General features: G+C 40.4%; 1 protein-coding gene across 2 annotated transcripts in view; it reads right to left on the bottom strand.

Annotated features, from left to right (window-relative positions):
- The window catches only part of OTUD7A (OTU deubiquitinase 7A), a 133152-nt gene that overhangs the window by 39449 nt on the left and 73311 nt on the right, over positions 1–20392 (bottom strand). For both annotated transcript variants that reach the window (XM_072148030.1, XM_072148029.1), the window contains 5 exons: positions 7883–8065; positions 7153–7371; positions 2591–2692; positions 2213–2340; positions 315–427 (listed from right to left, as the gene is read on the bottom strand). In XM_072148030.1, coding sequence (XP_072004131.1) covers positions 315–427; positions 2213–2340; positions 2591–2692; positions 7153–7371; positions 7883–8065 — 745 coding nt within the window. The remainder of the gene's footprint in view (positions 1–314; positions 428–2212; positions 2341–2590; positions 2693–7152; positions 7372–7882; positions 8066–20392) is intronic.

A 20392-nucleotide genomic window follows, 5' to 3' on the forward strand; every position in this document is an offset into this window, starting at 1 on the left:
CCCTCTAGCAGCATCTCTTCTTCTTCTTCTTTTAGCTTCTTATGCTCTGGGTTTTTACAAAAAAAGTTTGAGAGCCTGAAGCCCCTCAGGTTCATTTGCATAATTTTTTAAAGCCTTTTTAAAATTTAAAACAAGGGCATAAGAAGCTTAATGAACAGTGGATCCCACTAGAGGGGGGCACATACTAGTATGTCAGTGTACTTGGTTTACAATCCTTGATCCTGGTGATAATTTCCTTTAAGGCCGCTAAACTAAGGAACTTAAGGACACAGACTCAAATAATCTGAAGAAATTTCTAGATAGACAAAACTTACCCACCACCAGAGCCTCCGTTCTTGCTGAAGTGTGTTCGAGGCTCACTGGAGGCCAACTTTAACAACTCATTCCATTCCCTTTCCCACTCATCTTCTGTGTAAACCAGTCCAGACTGAAAAGAACACATAAAAATGATCACCACAAACTTAGGCCCAGTTTTTAAGAAAATAAAAGCTCCATCCCCTGTATAGTTCTCATTGCTAGCACGAACAGCTGTTCCAATGATATATCATACACATGTATCTGGTGATGGGTTCTGGAAGGCCGGTTCCTTATTTCTTCATTCATAAGATAAGCCAGTGTGTATATATGAAATATTTTAAAGGTTTTTTTTTTCACCTTTAAGAATTGACAGGTTATTCTTAGATCAATTTTACATATCGTCTTTTCTAAGAAAGCACAGCTTGCCCACATGGCTAGAGCCATGCAGCTCCTTTGCAATACTTGGTGACAAGGTCAGATATGAATATGACTCTGCTTCAATTCCTGAAAGACTTACTAAATCTTGAAAGCATTTTTTTTAAATTGTAAAAATGAAGCAGTTCATAATGGAAAACTTTGTAATATACTTCAGTGTAGCTTCTCTATGCCATTTTCTGGTGGTGAGCAGTTTATCAGAAAATATTCTGAGGTCCTTCCACTTCAGACAGATAAGCAGGTTAAAGTTTAACTCTTACCACACCTAGAGCATTAATGATTCAGCTCTCTGGGGAGATTAGAATATCCAGGGAATGTCTGTAAGGAGTCATTAGACACTTTATCAGACTCCTTTATTTCTTAGTTTTCAGTTGTGAATGGGGACAGGGAGCTGGTTTCCACAAACTGTTTAAATAAGGAAGAAATGTAGGGGGAGAAAGGACACAAGAACATATTTCTTGCATAAAGTATAGGCACTGACCAACTTTACCAAGGTAAGTATAAGACTCTAATAGGGTCAGCCATATAGTACTTCCCGTGACATACCATGTCCTTCTACCTTTACAGCAGACGGAGGGTGCTGTGCAGTCATTACCGTCTGCAAGCCCAATCCATCATAAACACTCCCATAGCAGTGGTTGGAGAAACATGCCAAGGACATCCATACACCCCTCCTTCCACTGCTATTGGGGGATAGACAGTAGATGATGGTTCCGTCCATCTTCAGGAAGACAACAGAACACAGATATAGGAATGTCCCGAGTACTGCTGCCAGCGATCAAGTGATCCACTGCTTTACAGAAACTGTACCAGGGTAAATACTATATGTGTGACCCTATTAGGGTTTTGTACTTACCCTGGTAAAGTTTTGTGATAGCGGCTAACCCCTTTAAGGGCACTCGAATTAGAGAGGACTTTTATGGTAGTTACAAATGGACCTGTCTGCCCACTGTGACCTCTGATATGACTCCTAGTTACAAATGAATCAGTCTGACTACTGTAACCTCAGATACGACTCCCAGTTTCAGACAGACCTCTCTGCCCACTGAGGAAGCTCTCCGGATGATGGAAATTTACTAAACCTTGTTCCCAAGAATGCTCAACTGTAAGTTAATAAATGTGTCTGCCTGTATGTAAAATAAGTAATTAGAGATCATTTAAAATTCCCACATTCATTCTTTTCCATCAATAATACACATGATCGCTGGGTTATAGTTTGTCTTAAAGATGAAAAACAATGATTATACACTTGAGGCATTCTGCATGATGACCTTGGCAGGACTGTATGAAGGCTCTAGAGTCTGCAGTTCTGAGCATACAGGAAAGATAAAATATGGCAAATGCAGATGAATCCACTAGAGTCCAATTACAGTGTCTCAGTAGCCAGATGTCTGTGTGCTAATAAAGAGGTTATAAGAAGATACATAAAAATGGCTTTAAGCATACAGGCAGCAGGAGTCACAGAGCCAGAAATCAATACCTCCTTATTCTGCTGCGTCTGCTGCCACCTCCATCGTCTCTTCAGTGCTTCCCTCTCCGCGCCACTTCTCATCATGGTATAGAGCGCTTTTCTTAGAACAAGATCTCGGTCATGAAATCCCCACATTCCTATTGTACAAAACATAACAAAGTCTAGTGATACAACCAAATACAATGTACAAGGGTTATTAAATGGAACAAATCCATATATGCTATAAGCTTTTATGGAGAGCATTTTTACCAAACACCTATTTTATCACGAAGGAAGTTCCATCGGTGCGAAAGTGAGTGTAATAAGATTACAATGATTGCTATGAGAACCTGATAAATACATTAGACGAGGTCATCTGCTGAGCAGAAGCAGAAGTCTGGATCTTACCCAACGAGGCAGCATGAAGAAGGCAGTTTCCATCGCCAGTTGTTGCTAATGGCAGGAGACGTTTGCAACTCGAGCAGGTTGAGGACCACCAGTTCAGTCTCCCTAGGGGAATGTGGAAGACGTAATTAGCAGGCTGCCATATTGTAAATGTGACATTGCCGGAAAACAATATCAGCTATACATTAATTTGCATATGTACAATGCACAGAGGGCATATCTACATGAAATATTACCAAATTTTAAAAATTGGTTTTCCCTACACATAAAACATTTTTTGTATTGGAATCAGGACTTGTAAGTAAAGCAGATTTCAACCTTGAACTCTTGCCCACAATAATTTTTAAGGATCTGTACATATACGAGGCTAGCTGCACACTCAGGGAAATGGATGCAGAATTCACACACTGGTAATTCCATAGCCACTCTCAATAGTAGCAAAGTCTAGAAAAGATCAAATCTGTCTGCAGTTTGACCATACAAAGCTGCAGATAGTGTTAGGTAGCAGCCGTGGAGATCTAGTGACCATACCTTTGTGTTTGATGTTAGTAGTTGCCGAATTGTGAAAAGTGGTCTTTTAAATTGAAAGTCCCCCCCCCTGCAAAGGCCTTGGGAGATATTTTAGCCTGTAGAACTTCCTGCTGTCTGCAGTCAGCTGCTTCATAGCCAACTACTGCTGTAGTATTTAACCAGAAGCCTGCAGAAGCCTTTTATTATTTGCATAGGGAGAGGGCTGTGGAGAAGCTCAATGTAAAGAGAAGAAAGCTGCTAAGGCTGAAAGACTGCCTACAGCCCTTGCAGGAAACATACATTAAAATAATCATTAACTTTAGTTAGTTTATTTTTTTTTTTACATATTTTAAAAGAAAATAACGGTATTAAAAATGTTTTAGACCTTCAAAATAAAATTGATTCACGCCAATAAGGGGATCTCAACACTTGACTGATTGTACAATACACTACAATCCATCTGTTTCTACGGTTTCTAGTTGGGCCAAGTAGGAATGGCAACTTCCCGAATGCCATGACAACTTATTGCATTACTACCTTCAGGTTGGGAAGGAAGAAGTTGCAAATGTGGCAAATCTGCCAGAACCGGAGTCACTTCTTACTATGACAGAGTATTAGGCAATATTCATAAATTTGCTTCGATGTGTTTTTAAAGGGACTGATGAGGTCCAATGACTATAAAGAGATCCACATTAATTACCTGTCCGTTATAGTTTACATTCCCTTTAAGTAAAATGCACATCTCTGAGCATTTGTGACAGATTTATATTAAGCAACACCATGTACTATGTAACAGCGCTATTTGATGGGTCGTTATTTAGCAGAACTGTAGGACTAAATGTGGAGGTTATTTCTTAGAACTAGTACATTAACTCTCAGCTGAGCGAATTCTAGAGAAAGGTCATTCCACATACAAATTCCAGCATATTCTTCTCTCCCAGCGCTCTATGTAGCTGGGGGGCTGATAGCAGATTTATGTGCAGTGCCATTACAGTATGACATGGGGTTAGCCATCAAAGACTTCTCTAAACTCAACTGAATTATCACTCATTTTTTTCAGTTTAGTGTAATTATAGATTTCCCAGAGGTGTTTGCCCTATTCATTGTTTAGATATGTCCTTGAACTACAAATCTAAAACTAAATCATGGAAGAGGAGGAGGTCACTGTGAACCTTTAAAACACCATGTAAGGTTAAAGCCACAAGGCACTGTATCATAGTTTTCATAGTTTAAAATGACATTACTCCATGGTGCTGTACATACGATGAGGGATTCCCAAAAAGTACATTAAGAAAAGAGCAAATTATTTTTTCAATTTAGAGATCCAAGAACGTCTATGTACCCATAGGGCCCTTTCTCTGAAATATTGGGAAAATCTACGTCACAGTGTCCACACTGTTATCAAATACTCACAGGGAGGACAGGCACTGCCAGTATCAAAAAATGTCCACGCATCCTGTACAATGCATATAATAAACACCAGAAAAGATGGATGTGTATACTGGACCAATATAACAAGAGCAAATTTTATTTCATGACAAACAATAGATATTAACAATACAATAAAAACACTAAAAAGGTACAATAGGTATGTGTACCTGGCTCCTATGGGTCAAGTAACGCCCCAGCCCTCCCTAGTTCAATCTGCCCACCATTACAAAGTACTGAGATACCAAATAAGATGCAAGGTAGGGTAGGCAAGTGCAAAATAAATATGTACTAATAAAGGTACTGGTGTAAAAGACCTTCCCTACTAATACAATACCCAACTAGACAATCCTCATGGGACCAGACAGACAGAGAGTCCTTGCATCATAATTCACTATGAAGTAAGGACTAAGGGATCTGACCAGCACATGGGCCAGACCAAGCACAATTAAGTGCAAGGGGCCTTAATAAGCACCTTTTTTTTAGATTATCGCTTTCCCTCAGATTAGACACCATGATTACTCCACAGCCAAAAGTCCATTCTAAAAGGTGCAGTTTTATCACAAAGCACAATGCCACAGTTGTGGCATTTGGCATGATGACTGCAGGAATGTCCATCAGAGCTGTTGACCAAGAAAATAATGTCCATTTCTCTACCACAAGTCTCCAGAGGCGTTTCAGAGGATTTGGCAGTGCATCCAGCTGGCCACACACACTACAATGGCCCAGAACCTTCATATCCAGCAACTTTACCTCCACCTGTACAGCTGCTGCCGCAATTGGTTTGCATAACTAAACTAACTAGAAAGCTCATTTGCATCCTTGACGTCATCATAGAGGTCTCCACCTTACTGCAGTTGCTTGAGTGGGCATGTGTGCACATTCAGTGGTGTCTGGCACTTTAATCAACTCAACTCAAAGAGATGTGTTCCACTGCATAAGGCAAATGATTGTAATCCAAGAAACTACACCTTTTATTGTGGCCAGCCTATTTGATTATCTTGAAAAAGGAGAAGTGCTCCCCAACAGTAATGTAGACAAATTTGTAAATAATATTTAATAGAAAAGGGCATTTTGTGTACAGAGAAAAAGTCATACATACATCTTTGAGTTTAGCTCATATAAAATCGCACACAAAACAAATGTGCTACTTTTATATTTTTTCTTAAAGTGTAACTGTAAAGCTATGATGATTTTACCAAGTTCTCATATGTGATTCCCACTATTGATTAACTGTTAACAAAACAATGCCCATATTGTGCCGCTCGCCCTTTTTCTTTCCAAAGTTGGCACCGATCGTGGGTGTTAACCATGTAAATGCCTCCAGCAAAGCTGCACCTCTTGGGCGCCACCATCTTGGATACAATTGTCGCCCCAATGAGGTAATCTATGGGTGGCAATCAGTTGCCATAACAGCCTCGAAGACCTGAGGCTCTCTGGTTTTAACCTATTTATTACAATGTGTGATTTGCACATTGTAATGAATGATGAGGAAAATCCCCATATACTTCCATACAGTTGTATAGCAGTATATGGTAGGATCAATCAGACAACCTAGGGTTACAGTACGCTAGGGGGTCACAAAAAAGTAAAGAAATAAAAAAAATAAAAATAAAAAAAATTATATAAAAAATAAAAACTAAAAATTCAAATCACAACCTCCCTCCTTTCCCTAGAACTCATATAAATAAACAGTAAAAATCATAAACATTTTAGGGATCGCTGCATCCCAATCTATCAAAATATAATAACAGTTATTCTTGGCGTTTAACCCTGTAACAGAAAATACCATAGTTGAAAATGCCCCTTTTTGCCATTTTAAAAAATATAAAAAATTCAATAAAAAGTTATCAAAAGTCCTAAAAATGATGGCCAAAAGTGGCCAAAATGTTGCCAAAAGTCGCAAAAAATGACATCACACACAACTCCATACAACAAAGTATGAAATGATATTTGTGCCAGAAGATGGCAAAATAAAGAATTTTTTTTTGAACAGGAGGTTTTAATTTTTGCAAATGTATGAACACATTATAAAACTATAAAAATATGGTATCCCCATGATTGCACTGACCCAAAGAATGAAGTAAATGTCTCATTTAGGGCGCACAGTGACCCACAAGAAAATGGTGCAAATGTGTTTTTTTCACCATTTTCACTGCATTTAGAATTTTGTTCCCACTTCACAGAATGGAATATTAAATACCCTCACTAGGAAGTACAATTTGTTACGCAGAAAACAAGCCATCACAGAGCTCTTTACATGGAAAAATTAAAAAAAAAAAGAGTAAAAAATGAAAACACAAAAATGAAAAAGGGCCTCAGCGTTAAGGGGTAATAACTTTGTATTATGAATCCACTCATGTCGTTTAATCGCCAAAAATAGAGTGCCACTGCTGTAACCGGAATACCCCTTTAATAATCATTATAATCAGTATAATCATTATACTATTATAAAATAACCCCCTATGTGCCCAAATCAAATAAAAGATGTATGTCTCTTAGAGTTTCAACATGGAAAAAGGAAAGAAAAAGGGTTGAAAGTCATTTTAGGCCGTGTCCTTAATGGTGGCCTTGTTTTCATTGTTTTGTTGTGTATGTTGCACTCCAATGTAAGACATATCACTCACCTGCTTGCTCCAAGGCCACCATTGTTGACTGCTCTATCAAATCCCTTTCAATAAAGACTCTGAAATCTTCGCTGTACACACTGAGGTCTGGTAGTTGGAATGTATAGATGGGCATCTCTAGCGGAAAGGGATCACTGCTGCACTCATTGGCCACATGCAACCGAGCAAGAGAAACAATGGCTGAACTGGCATGAGATATGCCTCTGGACAGTCTCTTCTCTAAAGAACAAAAAAATAGATGAAGATCTACAAATGTCATAGAGGAGATAGTAAAAAGGATTTGGCATTTTTCAGGCTTTATGGAACAGTGTATTCTTCTGCAGTATATTTCCTTACAACTTAACATTGTACCAATCCTGAATATTATATTAATTGACCGGTTGCCATCACTTATATATGCAGTCTGGTCTTGTCAGCACAGACTGGATAGTGTCACAGTGTACTAGGGCGCACGCCCAACTGGTAGCACCCAGTTTAGTATTACATTTCTAGAAGAAGAAAGGGTCAACAGTTGGAAACGTTGCACCAGAATAGTTATTCCATGGGAACTGGAGACATGTAGTAAAACTGACAAATCAATAAAGCGGATAGGTGCCCTTTAATGTAAACTGGTGGATATGTAGTCAATGTACATAAGAGTAAACGCAGATGAATATTTAGCTTCCTGGACAACCGGGTTTATTGCTATGATAACCATAACGGTATATATCACAATAAATGGAGGCTTTACCTTGAGCGATGTCTTCTTGTCTTTGGAGGTTTGGTCTCTCGATCTTGTTGACATGCTGGGTGATTTCTCTGTCCTGCTGCTTATAGTATTTCCCTTCATTAAATACTTGAGGCAGATTTGCAGTGTGCACCTGTCGCAGTTGTTCATAGTCACTCAGAGCTGCTGTTAGGTCCCAGTTCTTTCCTGACAAGCAGAATGAGACCGCTATATGTGATAAACCATACATCACACAAATAGAATCAGGCTGTACAATATATATTGATGGTTTTGTCTTTGCTAAAAAATTTTGCACAATTTTTAAATAAAGGCTTGTGCACACAACCGTATACTTGGGGCCGCTAGCTGCAAATACGGAGATGAATTCATGGTCACACTGACTTTATTGTGCATAGTCGCTGTGAGACAAAGTCTTACCACTTCATGAAAATATCCAGCGGCCACCCGCAACTGTTAGAGCAGGTCCTACTTACGGCTGTGTCTGAGGCACGGCCAGACATTTATAGTGGGCATCGGCAGGGGCGAGCAATGGTTACCTACTGATGTCCTACAAACCACAACCAACAGCACATGGCCTGCAAACAGCACACGGTGTCATGAGACCATATACTGACCAATCTACATTGTATGCATTTTATTAACATAAACATCTGCTATAATCTACACTAGATCAGTCTATAGTAAATATGTAGTGCGTAAAGGTTATTTTCTTCTTGAAATTTCTATGTCTTTTATAAAAGTAGGAGGAAGTCATAAGTGGGCTTTAAGTGACAATTTTACACAAATTATTTGGGAGGCAGTGCAAGAAGAAGCCCAAAACAGGGATACTATATTGCTACAGTCCGTGATGATGATTTCCCATTTAGAACGTTGAGGATGGTATATCCTCATTAGATACACAATCACTTAATTTTTTTCCCATCCCGTTTTATATAAGCAAGTTAATTTATGAAGAAGTGAGAGACTGTTGTCTAGGACAGCAGCCAAATGGAACCTTTATACTTCCACTGAAGACCTTCCATTGAGAATCTTAGATTGATAGAAACATCACCTTTACAACATCTTTTTAACATTGAAACAATATTAAGTATCCAGCTAGTATCCAACTAGCAGCGAGTCACAGCAGCTCGGTATCCTCCTACCAGCATTAGGAGAACTGAAAATTTGTAGACAGCAAAGGGGAAAGCTATTAGACGATGGAGATTACAGCTCAAATAATTACCCAAACCTGTGTTACTTCTTATGCGCACACACTGTACTGCTTTGCAAAGTTTGTAGAATGGGGAGGTAAACTTTAAGTGCATTCATGTTTACACGTGAGATACACCCCAAGTAGACCTTGTACTCTGTGTATTAATAAAGCTGAAACATAATGATACATTTTGCAATTGGGCCATTTTAATTGGCCTCATATGTCTCATAAGAAGTCTATAAATCCTACGTACTTAGATTGCTCTTCCCTTGGTAGTAAAATTCTAATGATCATTATGCAACATTATAGTCCCTTTGGGATACTCAGCACGAAAGTCATTAGCAATGAAACCTATCCAAGTGTCATCACCCAGTCTCTAGTATGAGATCAAAAATAAAACAAAGTCCCTCTATGACGATATTGTCAATGAGCGGATATCATTGGTATGCCTGGTGCCAAGAACAAGCATTATAAAATATGAAAGGTTCAAAGACAAGACATGTCTGCACATGGTTCGCACACCAGATTCCTTCCTAAAGGTCATATTTAGAGATGGGCGAATCGATTCTAACTATTCAAAATTTCAGGAAAACTACGATTTGTCACAAATCTAAAGTTTACAGTGATTCGTGGGAACTAATTTCAATTTTTTTTCCCTTTATTATCAAAATGGCCGTGAGCACAACTTGTTACATGGGGCAGAGAACTCTGGGAAGAAGAAAGGAACATGGCTGTAGTGTTCCTCAATGTATGGGGGTAGTGTCCCTCACTGTATGGCGGTAGTGTCCCTCACTGTATAGAGGTAGTGTCCCTCACTGTATAGGGGTAGTGTTCCTCACTGTGTGAGGGTAGTGTTCCTCACTGTGTGAGGGTAGTGTTCCTCACTGTATGGCGGTAGTGTCCCTCACTGTATAGAGGTAGTGTCCCTCACTGTATAGAGGTAGTGTCCCTCACTGTATAGAGGTAGTGTCCCTCACTGTATAGAGGTAGTGTCCCTCACTGTATGGTAGTAGTGTTCCTCACTGTATGGTAGTAGTGTCCCTCACTGTATGGTGGTAGGGTTCCTCACTGTATGGAGGTAATGTTCCTCACTGTATAGCGGTAGTGTTCCTCACTGTATAGCGGTAGTGTTCCTCACTGTATAGCGGTAGTGTTCCTCACTGTATAGCGGTAGTGTTCCTCACTGTATGGGGGTAGTGTTCCTCACTGTATGGGGGTAGTGTTCCTCACTGTATAGCGGTAGTGTTCCTCACTGTATAGCGGTAGTGTTCCTCACTGTATAGCGGTAGTGTTCCTCACTGTATGGGGGTAGTGTTCCTCACTGTATGGGGGTAGTGTTCCTCACTGTATGGCGGCAGTGTCCCTCACTGTATGGAGGTAGTGTTCCTCACTGTATGGCGGCAGTGTCCCTCACTGTATGGGGGTAGTGTTCCTCACTGTATGGGTAGTGTCCCTCACTGTATCACGGTAGTGTTCCTCACTGTATGGGGGTAGTGACCCAGCTGCCGGCGTTCTGTGGGTAAACACCGAGAGCCTGTTCCATGCACCAGCAACCGGAATGGGACGTACTGTTACATCACATGCCGTGATTCAATTTTGGGAAGAAGAAAGGAACATGGCTGTAGTGTTCCTCAATGTATGGGGGTAGTGTTCCTCACTGTATGGCGGCAGTATTCCTCACTGTATGGGGGTAGTGTTCCTCACTGTATGGGGGTAGTGTCCCTCACTGTATGGAGGTAGTGTCCCTCACTTTATGGCGGCAGTATTCCTCACTGTATGGCGGCAGTGTCCTTCACTGTATGGAGGCAGTGTCCCTCACTGTATAGGGGTAGTGTTCCTCACTGTGTGAGGGTAGTGTTCCTCACTGTGTGAGGGTAGTGTTCCTCACTGTGTGAGGGTAGTGTTCCTCACTGTATGGCGGTAGTGTTCCTCACTGTATGGCGGTAGTGTCCCTCACTGTATAGAGGTAGTGTCCCTCACTGTATGGGGGTAGTGTTCCTCACTGTATGGGTAGTGTGCCTCACTGTATCACGGTAGTGTTCCTCACTGTATGGGGGTAGTGACCCAGCTGCCGGCGTTCTGTGGGTAAACACCGAGAGCCTGTTCCATGCACCAGCACCCGGAATGGGACGTACTGTTACATCACATGCCGTGATTCAATTTTGGGAAGAAGAAAGGAACATGGCTGTAGTGTTCCTCAATGTATGGGGGTAGTGTTCCTCACTGTATGGCGGCAGTATTCCTCACTGTATGGGGGTAGTGTTCCTCACTGTATGGCGGCAGTATTCCTCACTGTATGGGGGTAGTGTTCCTCACTGTATGGGGGTAGTGTCCCTCACTGTATGGAGGTAGTGTCCCTCACTGTATGGAGGTAGTGTCCCTCACTTTATGGCGGCAGTATTCCTCACTGTATGGCGGCAGTGTCCTTCACTGTATGGAGGCAGTGTCCCTCACTGTATAGGGGTAGTGTTCCTCACTGTGTGAGGGTAGTGTTCCTCACTGTGTGAGGGTAGTGTTCCTCACTGTGTGAGGGTAGTGTTCCTCACTGTATGGCGGTAGTGTTCCTCACTGTATGGCGGTAGTGTCCCTCACTGTATAGAGGTAGTGTCCCTCACTGTATAGAGGTAGTGTCCCTCACTGTATGGTAGTAGTGTTCCTCACTGTATGGTAGTAGTGTCCCTCACTGTATGGTGGTAGGGTTCCTCACTGTATGGAGGTAGTGTTCCTCACTGTATGGAGGTAATGTTCCTCACTGTATAGCGGTAGTGTTCCTCACTGTATGGTAGTAGTGTTCCTCACTGTATGGCGGTAGTGTTCCTCATTGTGTGGGGGTAGTGTTCCTCATTGTGTGGGGGTAGTGTTCCTCACTGTATGGTAGTAGTGTCCCTCACTGTATGGTGGTAGGGTTCCTCACTGTATGGAGGTAGTGTTCCTCACTGTATGGAGGTAATGTTCCTCACTGTATAGCGGTAGTGTTCCTCACTGTATGGGGGTAGTGTTCCTCACTGTATGGGGGTAGTGTTCCTCACTGTATGGGTAGTGTCCCTCACTGTATCACGGTAGTGTTCCTCACTGTATCACGGTAGTGTTCCTCACTGTATGGGGGTAGTGACCCAGCTGCCGGCGTTCTGTGGGTAAACACCGAGAGCCTGTTCCATGCACCAGCACCCGGAATGGGACGTACTGTTACATCACATGCCGTGATTCAATTTTCTCAGAGAATTTGGCGAACCGGGTCGCATCGAATTTACATAAATTCACCCATCGCTAGTCATATTATTCACTGGCACATGAAGAATTAAATGGCTAAATTTAGGAATAAAAAAATAAGTAGAAATATTTCTAAATGGGTTGTCTGGACTGTCCGTAAATCTAAAATCAAAATTAAGCATTAAACCAGGGGCACTTACTCATTGATGCAGGCACGGTGACTGTCGTAATCTACCTATAGTTGTTATCCATGGCCTTCTTCCTTTTAAAATCAACTTCTAATAATATGCTGAGGAGTCTGAAAGACTACCCCAGACGCCATGTGATCTGGCTTTAGAGGCCGTTACACTGTTGCACTCCCCAGCTCTGCTTTAGGAGGAAGTGCTCAAATGATGAGGAAGCATAAAGACGGGAGAGATATTGTAACAGTCTGTAAAGCCAGATCACAGGGGGGTTAGGGTAGCCCTTTAGGCTCATTAGCATAATTTTAGAAGGAAGGAGGCCATGGACAACAAATATAGTTTCACACAGTCATGGACCAATTAGCAAGTGTTAATCATGCTGGACTATGATTGTAGATTTCATTTAAGTCTACACACTTTAAGACCAGATCTGCTTTTTATTTTCAGCTATAAACTACCAGACTTCCAAGTGCTAAAGATTTTTTGATCATATTATTGTTCCTTATGCCTTTAGGCCTCTTTGTGCTAGACATTGTTTCATTGGCTAACACAAGGCCCAATTACTTTCAATTGACTCTTGCAAATGGCTGGTGCCTACTCCATGCCGTAGGAGACAGATTGTCTGTTATGTAAACTATGGAGCCGCTCCTAAACCAATGCCAAGGCGTCACATTCCCTTGTTTGTGGCCCACAAGGTGCACATGTTCGTGTGCAAGATGCCTTACTGTGTGGTAATAAAGGTCTACTGTGACACAAAAAATGGACCTGGCTCCCACCTGGCATAGGTTTCAATTCTCGCATGCGGCATGAAGCACCAGTATTAATTAACTGGCCCCTGTGTGATTTTTATTGGGGTTTACTGAAATAGCTTCTACCTGGAAGAACAAGAAATTGGGAATGAGATTCCAAAGGTTCTTAGTGGATCAAGGAACCAATAATACTTTTGGAATATTATTATAGTTAACGAATTCTTAAATTCAGCAAAGAACTGAAGAAGTCCACTTAAATGCAAGATGCCTTTAGATAAATAAACAATTTCTATGCTGTACATTTACTAAATATACAATCTTTCATCCTTTGTGATAAAATTGTAATACCTCTTTAGTGTCTCTATCATCCTAAATATTAAAAAAACATCATATTATATCACCTTGAAAGACTTGAAGGTTATTTTTAATTTTTTGGTACCGTTCTCATTCTCTTCCACTAGGTGGCGGGCAGTTCACATGTCCGTAGTGACGCACAGAGCGGTTACTTAGAAATCAGTGGATGTTCTCCTTTACCTCTTCTATATATATAATGTATTACATAGCATGTATGTGTATTAAAGGGTTATATTGCCAGTTGTCAATACCACTGTAGGTGTCTCAGCGATATGAACATTTTAAAATATGCACAGCATATTATTTATTGAATCCAGATTTATTGTGAAAACGTAAAAGTTAACCAATAATATATATGGAAACACATATATGGCTTGTATATAGGGTGATTTGACATTTATTCAACTTCATTTAGACAATTTCAATGTAGTTATTATCATTAAGAGGGATTCAAGTATGTGCCAATCTACACACATGTAATATGGAAAATAATCGTTCACATCCTAAACCCCTTCCTTCTGCTTAACTTTATATCACCATCCTCATCATGCCAGAAAGCATTGATATAATCAAATGATATTTTTAGTGATTCCTAGGACATAATGACCATATGCACCCATACTTTCACGTCATGCCATGCAGAACACCTGAAATACAGGCAGAACCTCTAGAATGGAGTGACTTCTGTCTTTCTGACAATGTTCCTTCCATTACTCCTTATGTGATCTGTATTTTCCAGTGCTCACATTCATAACCTGTGCTCTGTGGCTATTAACACTACATTTACAGAGCAAGTATTTGGTAACACTTCACTCTATTCTTAGAATTGTGTGACACACTGAGAAAAGATTTACATTTGATCTGTGAAATAATACTGAACAGAATCTGGAGCACCGCCATAAACTGTGAAAGTGTAACGCTACTTTAAAGGGGCACTCTACCTTAAATTCTCTCTTAAAAATATACATAATTTCATTTGCCTTGTACTGCTATTTGTCTTAAATGACTATTGAGAGTTAACAGCGAGGATAAAATCACATGTTCTGGGTTTGCATATAAAGAAATTTTGAATTTCATTCAATAGCAGCAAGTTTACGAATTATGTTTACATCTTGTAAATAAGTTGAAAGGAAAACAATGCCATAAGTCGGGTCCACAGAGGCCAAGCAAAAGCTTATTTCACTGTAATTGTTAAAGATCTAGTGATTCCCAAGTTGTGAAACCATGTCAATTTCATAACAGTAAAGGACATCTACCACCAGGATGAAGGATTGTAAACCAAGCACACTTACATGCAGGTGTGTGCCCCCCTGGCAGGTTCTGCTCTTATTTAAGCTTCTTGTGCCCTAGTTATTTTTTGGGGAAAAAAGGCTTTTAAAATTATGCAAATGAGTCTGGGGGGCTCCTTCAGGCAAGTTTGTATAACTTTTAAAACCTTTTTTTCTTAAAAACAAGGGCATAAGAAGCTTCAAGAAGATCAGATCCTTCCAGAAGAGACACACACCAGTATGCCTGGTTTACAAGCATCCTGGTGGTAGATGTCCTTTAATGACAAATTTTACATACCCCATGCAAACAGCATGTATAGACGTCATGCAGTGGCACACTTCCAAATAGCTATATCTTCTTAACCATGAAACAGAGTGCTGGCGTAATTTTAAAGAGGAGAATCTCCCCTTTTATATCACATACAGGATTGTGTTACTAAGTGGCATAGAACTAAAGATATGTACTGTTAAATTTGCAGTAAAAAAGTGCCATCTTTAAATACAGCTTCCCATTCCTGACTGTAACACTAAAAGCCACAATTCTGAAGATATTGGCATTGATGTCTACCCCTCCATCCTGTCAGCTGAAGGCAGAATAGAGAAGAAGCTGTAGGGAAACAGAGCTGATAGTTTGGAGAAGTACATGCATTCTCTGCATCTGTAGCAGAACCTGGGTTTATTCATTTTTTCAAGTTTTCCCAGTTTTTGTGTTAAAATTAGTTACCTCGGCTTATACTTGGGTCGGCTAATACTAGAGTATATACAGTATATAAATTCGAATATAACCAACAGAAAAGGGAAAAAGCTAAATGATGCTGGTTTTTAAAACCCTGCAACTCAACTAAACGCTGCTTTTATCACGAGTTGGCTTTTATTTTCCAATGCTCATCTGTGCGTGCATCTTAGATAGTGACGTAGTGACTTGCACAGTGTATAAATAGAACAGTAAGTATCACCGTAATGGCAGGTTCCCTGAATTACCTGCACTTCGGAAAAGTTCTTTGCCGTAAAGAACAGTGCGCTGAAGTTAGAGAGCTGCTCCTGGAGCCTGGATCAGGTGCCAGGGGAAATCTATATCAATAAGTAATTGAATTTGCCTGTGACATGCATTCTACCACTCCACTCAATTTGAGAAGTGCTTGAATACAAATATATTTAGGATGCAGAGGCAATCAGTGTGAACTATGAGGACTTTGCCAAGTGCCATTAGTGGAAATTAGCAGTTGACAACATGAAAAGTACATCATGTAAAACTGGCATACATTCGCTTGGAACAGAGGCAAGACAAGGAGCCTATAATAAATAAACCTCAGAGCAACTCTGCTTGCTGAATTTTAACACCTTAAAACTGTAGGGAATAAATAAAACTAACCTCAAAGCTGAAAATGTACCAAAGCGAGATCTGAGCCTAAACAAACATTCCATTCCAATGCCCCAATCTTTATTTTATAGAAACCTCTCTAGTTAAATAGTTTTGCTATCAAGTAAAAGCAGTTTTTCCATTGGGTGACGTGCTCAGAAATTCTATCCAGCAGCTTGTGATTTCAGTACATAACTAATGTTAAGGAGATTGTCCTACAACAACCCATTATTTACTTTCATAGACAGTCATGCAGACAAGTTATAGAGATGAGTGAGGTGGGATCTGAGCTTTAAATCCCATACTTCGTCTGCACATGCTATCACGCTTCTTATTCTTAATCTGAAATCTTTACATCTTCAAATACGACACAAGAGAACCTGGATATTTGATTAGACTTGTGGAATGCACGTTATCTCAGATTAGTTTTACCACAGTGTATCCCATAACCAGCAGCGGTAAACTGAGAAACCCTGGTGACACAGTGTTCTGGCAGCCCCTAATCCTCCAAGCTCCTCTGTATGTCTCTTCATTACTGATGAAGATATAATGGTCTTTAGACCAGTGCAAAGAAGAATTAGACAGTTCTCTTCTGCGCCAGATTAAGTCAGTCATACACCCCTATTAGTTGGTCTAGTTTGCTCCACCACAATATTGAATTTTCTGGCGCACAGAATATTTCCTGCCACTTTTTTACTGAGACCATGCCCTTTTTAGGAAAAGTTGGAAAACTGCCTAAAAATATTCTAAAACCTTCAATAATTGTAAATGGAAAAAGGATCCGGCACTCACAATTTAGGTGAAGAAATCCTTTTCTTTATTGGTTAAAATCCGACATGGCGATCACAAATTCAGGTATACCATAATATTAGCGATCAACACGTTTCAGCGTATAGCCTTAGTCATGATTTACAATAATTGTGGCGCACATAATTTTAAAGGAAATCTACCACCAGGATCAGGGATTGTTTTTTTTTTTACATTAATTTTTATTGATTTTCCAGGAAAAAGTATATACAGATGTAAGTAAAGTTGATTTACAAAGAGATTTGTTGTCATTGTGTCTTTGCACAGTTATCACAGGAAATATCAATAAAACAACAAGAACAGTGGAATGGGGCGACATATATGGGTGTACAGATGTCAGGCAGGATCAGGGATTGTAAGCCAAGCACACTTACATACTGGTGTGCTCCCTCTGTCAGGATCTGCTCTTCTTTGAGCTTCTAATGCCCCTGTTTGTACAAAAAAAGGGTTTAAAAATTATGTAAATTAGTCCGAGGGGCCCTGGGTTCAATTAACAGATATGGAGCTTAGAGCCCCTCAAACTCATTTGCATAACATATAAAGCCCTTTGTTTTTATTAAAACAAGGGCATAAGAAGCTAAAAGAAGAGTATATGCATCTCATATCCCATATGCTTGGCTTACAATCCTTGATCCTGGTGTTAAATTTCATTTAAAGTGCAAATTACTCCAGTATTCTGGTGGAGCCATATTTATAGATCTTTCCCAAAGTCACATTAAAAACACACAATTTCTGTTAACGTAATGTGCATAATCTCCAGGATATTTATAAGTCATAGCTTAAAGAGTAACTAAACCTTTCAGCTCAGAAAGTCTAGAGCAGGTAATAATAGGAAACTTTGTAATATACTTAATTAAAGGAAACTCCTCTTAGCTGCGCACCCTCCTATCCGTACATCTTTGGCGCGCAGCTCCTCGTAGCCGTGTGGCCACGTCCGCGAAGCCTGAGTTCTGCGCATGCGCAGAACCCAGGCCCGCGGCGGCACGATCACTGCTCCAAAGCCGGAGCTACTGCGCATGCTCAGAACTCCGGCATCACAAACAAGGCTCCTTGTAGGTGTGCGCCGAAGATGCATGGGTAGGAGGATCATAGAGGCTACTGGATCATAGAGGCTACAGGCCCCACTAGCCTCTTTAGAAAATTAGCATATTAGCGCAATAAAAGTTTGCAAAAGATATAGGGGACGTGAGGATTAGCCCTTAAAAGAGCTATCCTCACGTACAATAGAGGCACCTACCACCCTCTTAATAGGTAGATCCGTGGTGGTAGGTTTCCTTTAAAGGGGTATTCCTATCTGAGAATTCACATTTAATTTAATTCAGCTGCCATATATAAATAATATTTCTTCAACTGGATATTATTAAAAATATTTTACCTGTGTGAAGATAATTTCCCCTAAAAGAAGCCATGTTGTCCCTTAGAAACAAGATAGTTTTCATTGGATCCGACCACCCTCGCACTGTGGCAGTGGGTAGACATGTACTATTGATGCCTGCACAACCACCTGGATTCAGCGTTCATTACCACTAGGTGGCTGTGAGGCATGAAGCATTTCTCAGACATTAGAAACAAATTGTTTTTGGATATCAGTGTTCAATCAATCCAGCAGCAGTGGCCATATCCATGGACAACAATCTCATTTCTAAGTGACAACATGGCTAAATGTATGAGAAATTATCTTCACACAGGAACTTTTTTTTTAATAACATCCAATTGAATAAATGTATGTATATGGCAGATTAATTGAATTAAATGTTAATGCCCAGATGAGAATACCCCTTTTAAAGAAAAGAAGATTCAATGAGCCCGGTTTCTGATCTTCCTGCTGCAATGAACAGTGTCTCTGAAATCCTTCTGAGGTCTCTCCTCTTCAGACAGATAAGGAGGCTAAGAATACCCCTTTAAAGAAAAGAAGATTCAATGAGCCCGGTTTCTGATCTTCCTGCTGCAATGAACAGTGTTCCTGAAATCCTTCTGAGGTCTCTCCTCGTCGGACAGATAAGGAGGCTAAACAATTAACTAAGTCTAGAGCATATTTCCCTTGATAAATCCGCTCTGTAAGGAGATTAGACTATCCAGGGACTGTCTGGGAAGTGTGAAGTCATTTGGAACATGATCATGTTGCTTTATATCTATTTGGATAAAGGACAGAAAGCGGATTTATATCTGCACTATTGATTTATAAAATTTTGTAGAAAGTTTAGTTACGTGGCAACACTGCTCTCCTGTCTGCTGCATTCAGTAGCTGAGAGGGAGAAACAAATGAGATTTCTAGGTCAGTCCCTCCTCTTATATAGAAAACAGATGAAGTGCAGTAGTAGGAGACTCTGCTCCCTTTATCTCTGGTTGGGTAAAGGCATCATTGGACACACAGGATGCATTAGGGGAGCCTTACAAGGAGAGGCCAAAATTCAACCCATAGGCAGCACATCAAGCACAACAAAGCATACACTTTACATTATAAATTTATAATGATTAATTATTTACATGACATCATTGTCTTTACATTATTGTTTAATAGCAGCTCATGTCGGACTATATAGTAAAATAAAAGGCTAGAGTGTTTCTCTATATTTTTTATGCTATGGATTCTCCATGATGATATAAAATTGCTCAAAGATGTAAATCAACTGGATATTGATGTAGGGTCACTAGAGAACATTGAAATCATTGTCATGTTCATGGGACAAAGCATAACGTTGGGGCACCTTCACATTGGTGTTGTTGTAGTTCAGTGATTTCCACAGATGCCACAAAAAGCCATTGTTTTCAATGTGTATTTACACATTGGCTTATATTTTCACTGATCCGTTGTCCTTGGAAAGAATTAGGAAACAGGTCCTGTTTTTTTTTTCACACATGCGGACCACGGAAGGCAAGTCTAAGGCTACATTCACACAATGTGTGCCAGCTGTATCGTAGCGTGGCGGGTGCAGGGTAGAGGAGCGTTGCTTTCCCCTGGCCCTCTACATAGCGATATCTTTCTCCCAGCTACGGAATGGTATGGCGCTGCTTGTGTGCTGCACCGTACAGCTCCCATCTGGCACCGTGCACCCATTGCTGTCTATGGGGGAAGCATATGCGGTGAATATACACTCACCGGCCACTTTATTAGGTACACCATGCTAGTAACGGGTTGGACCCCCTTTTGCCTTCAGAACTGCAGCAATTCTTCGTACATAGATTCAACAAGGTGCTGGAAGCATTCCTCAGAGATTTTGGTTCATATTGACATGATGGCATCACACAGTTGCCGCAGATTTGTCGGCTGCACATCCATGATGTGAATCTCCCGTTCCACCACATCCCAAAGATGCTTTATTGAATTGAGATCTGGTGACTGTGGAGGCCATTTGAGTACAGTGAACTCATTGTCATGTTCAAGAAACCA

The sequence above is a fragment of the Engystomops pustulosus genome, chromosome 4 (assembly GCF_040894005.1).
Source record: "Engystomops pustulosus chromosome 4, aEngPut4.maternal, whole genome shotgun sequence".
NCBI lineage: Eukaryota > Metazoa > Chordata > Amphibia > Anura > Leptodactylidae > Engystomops > Engystomops pustulosus.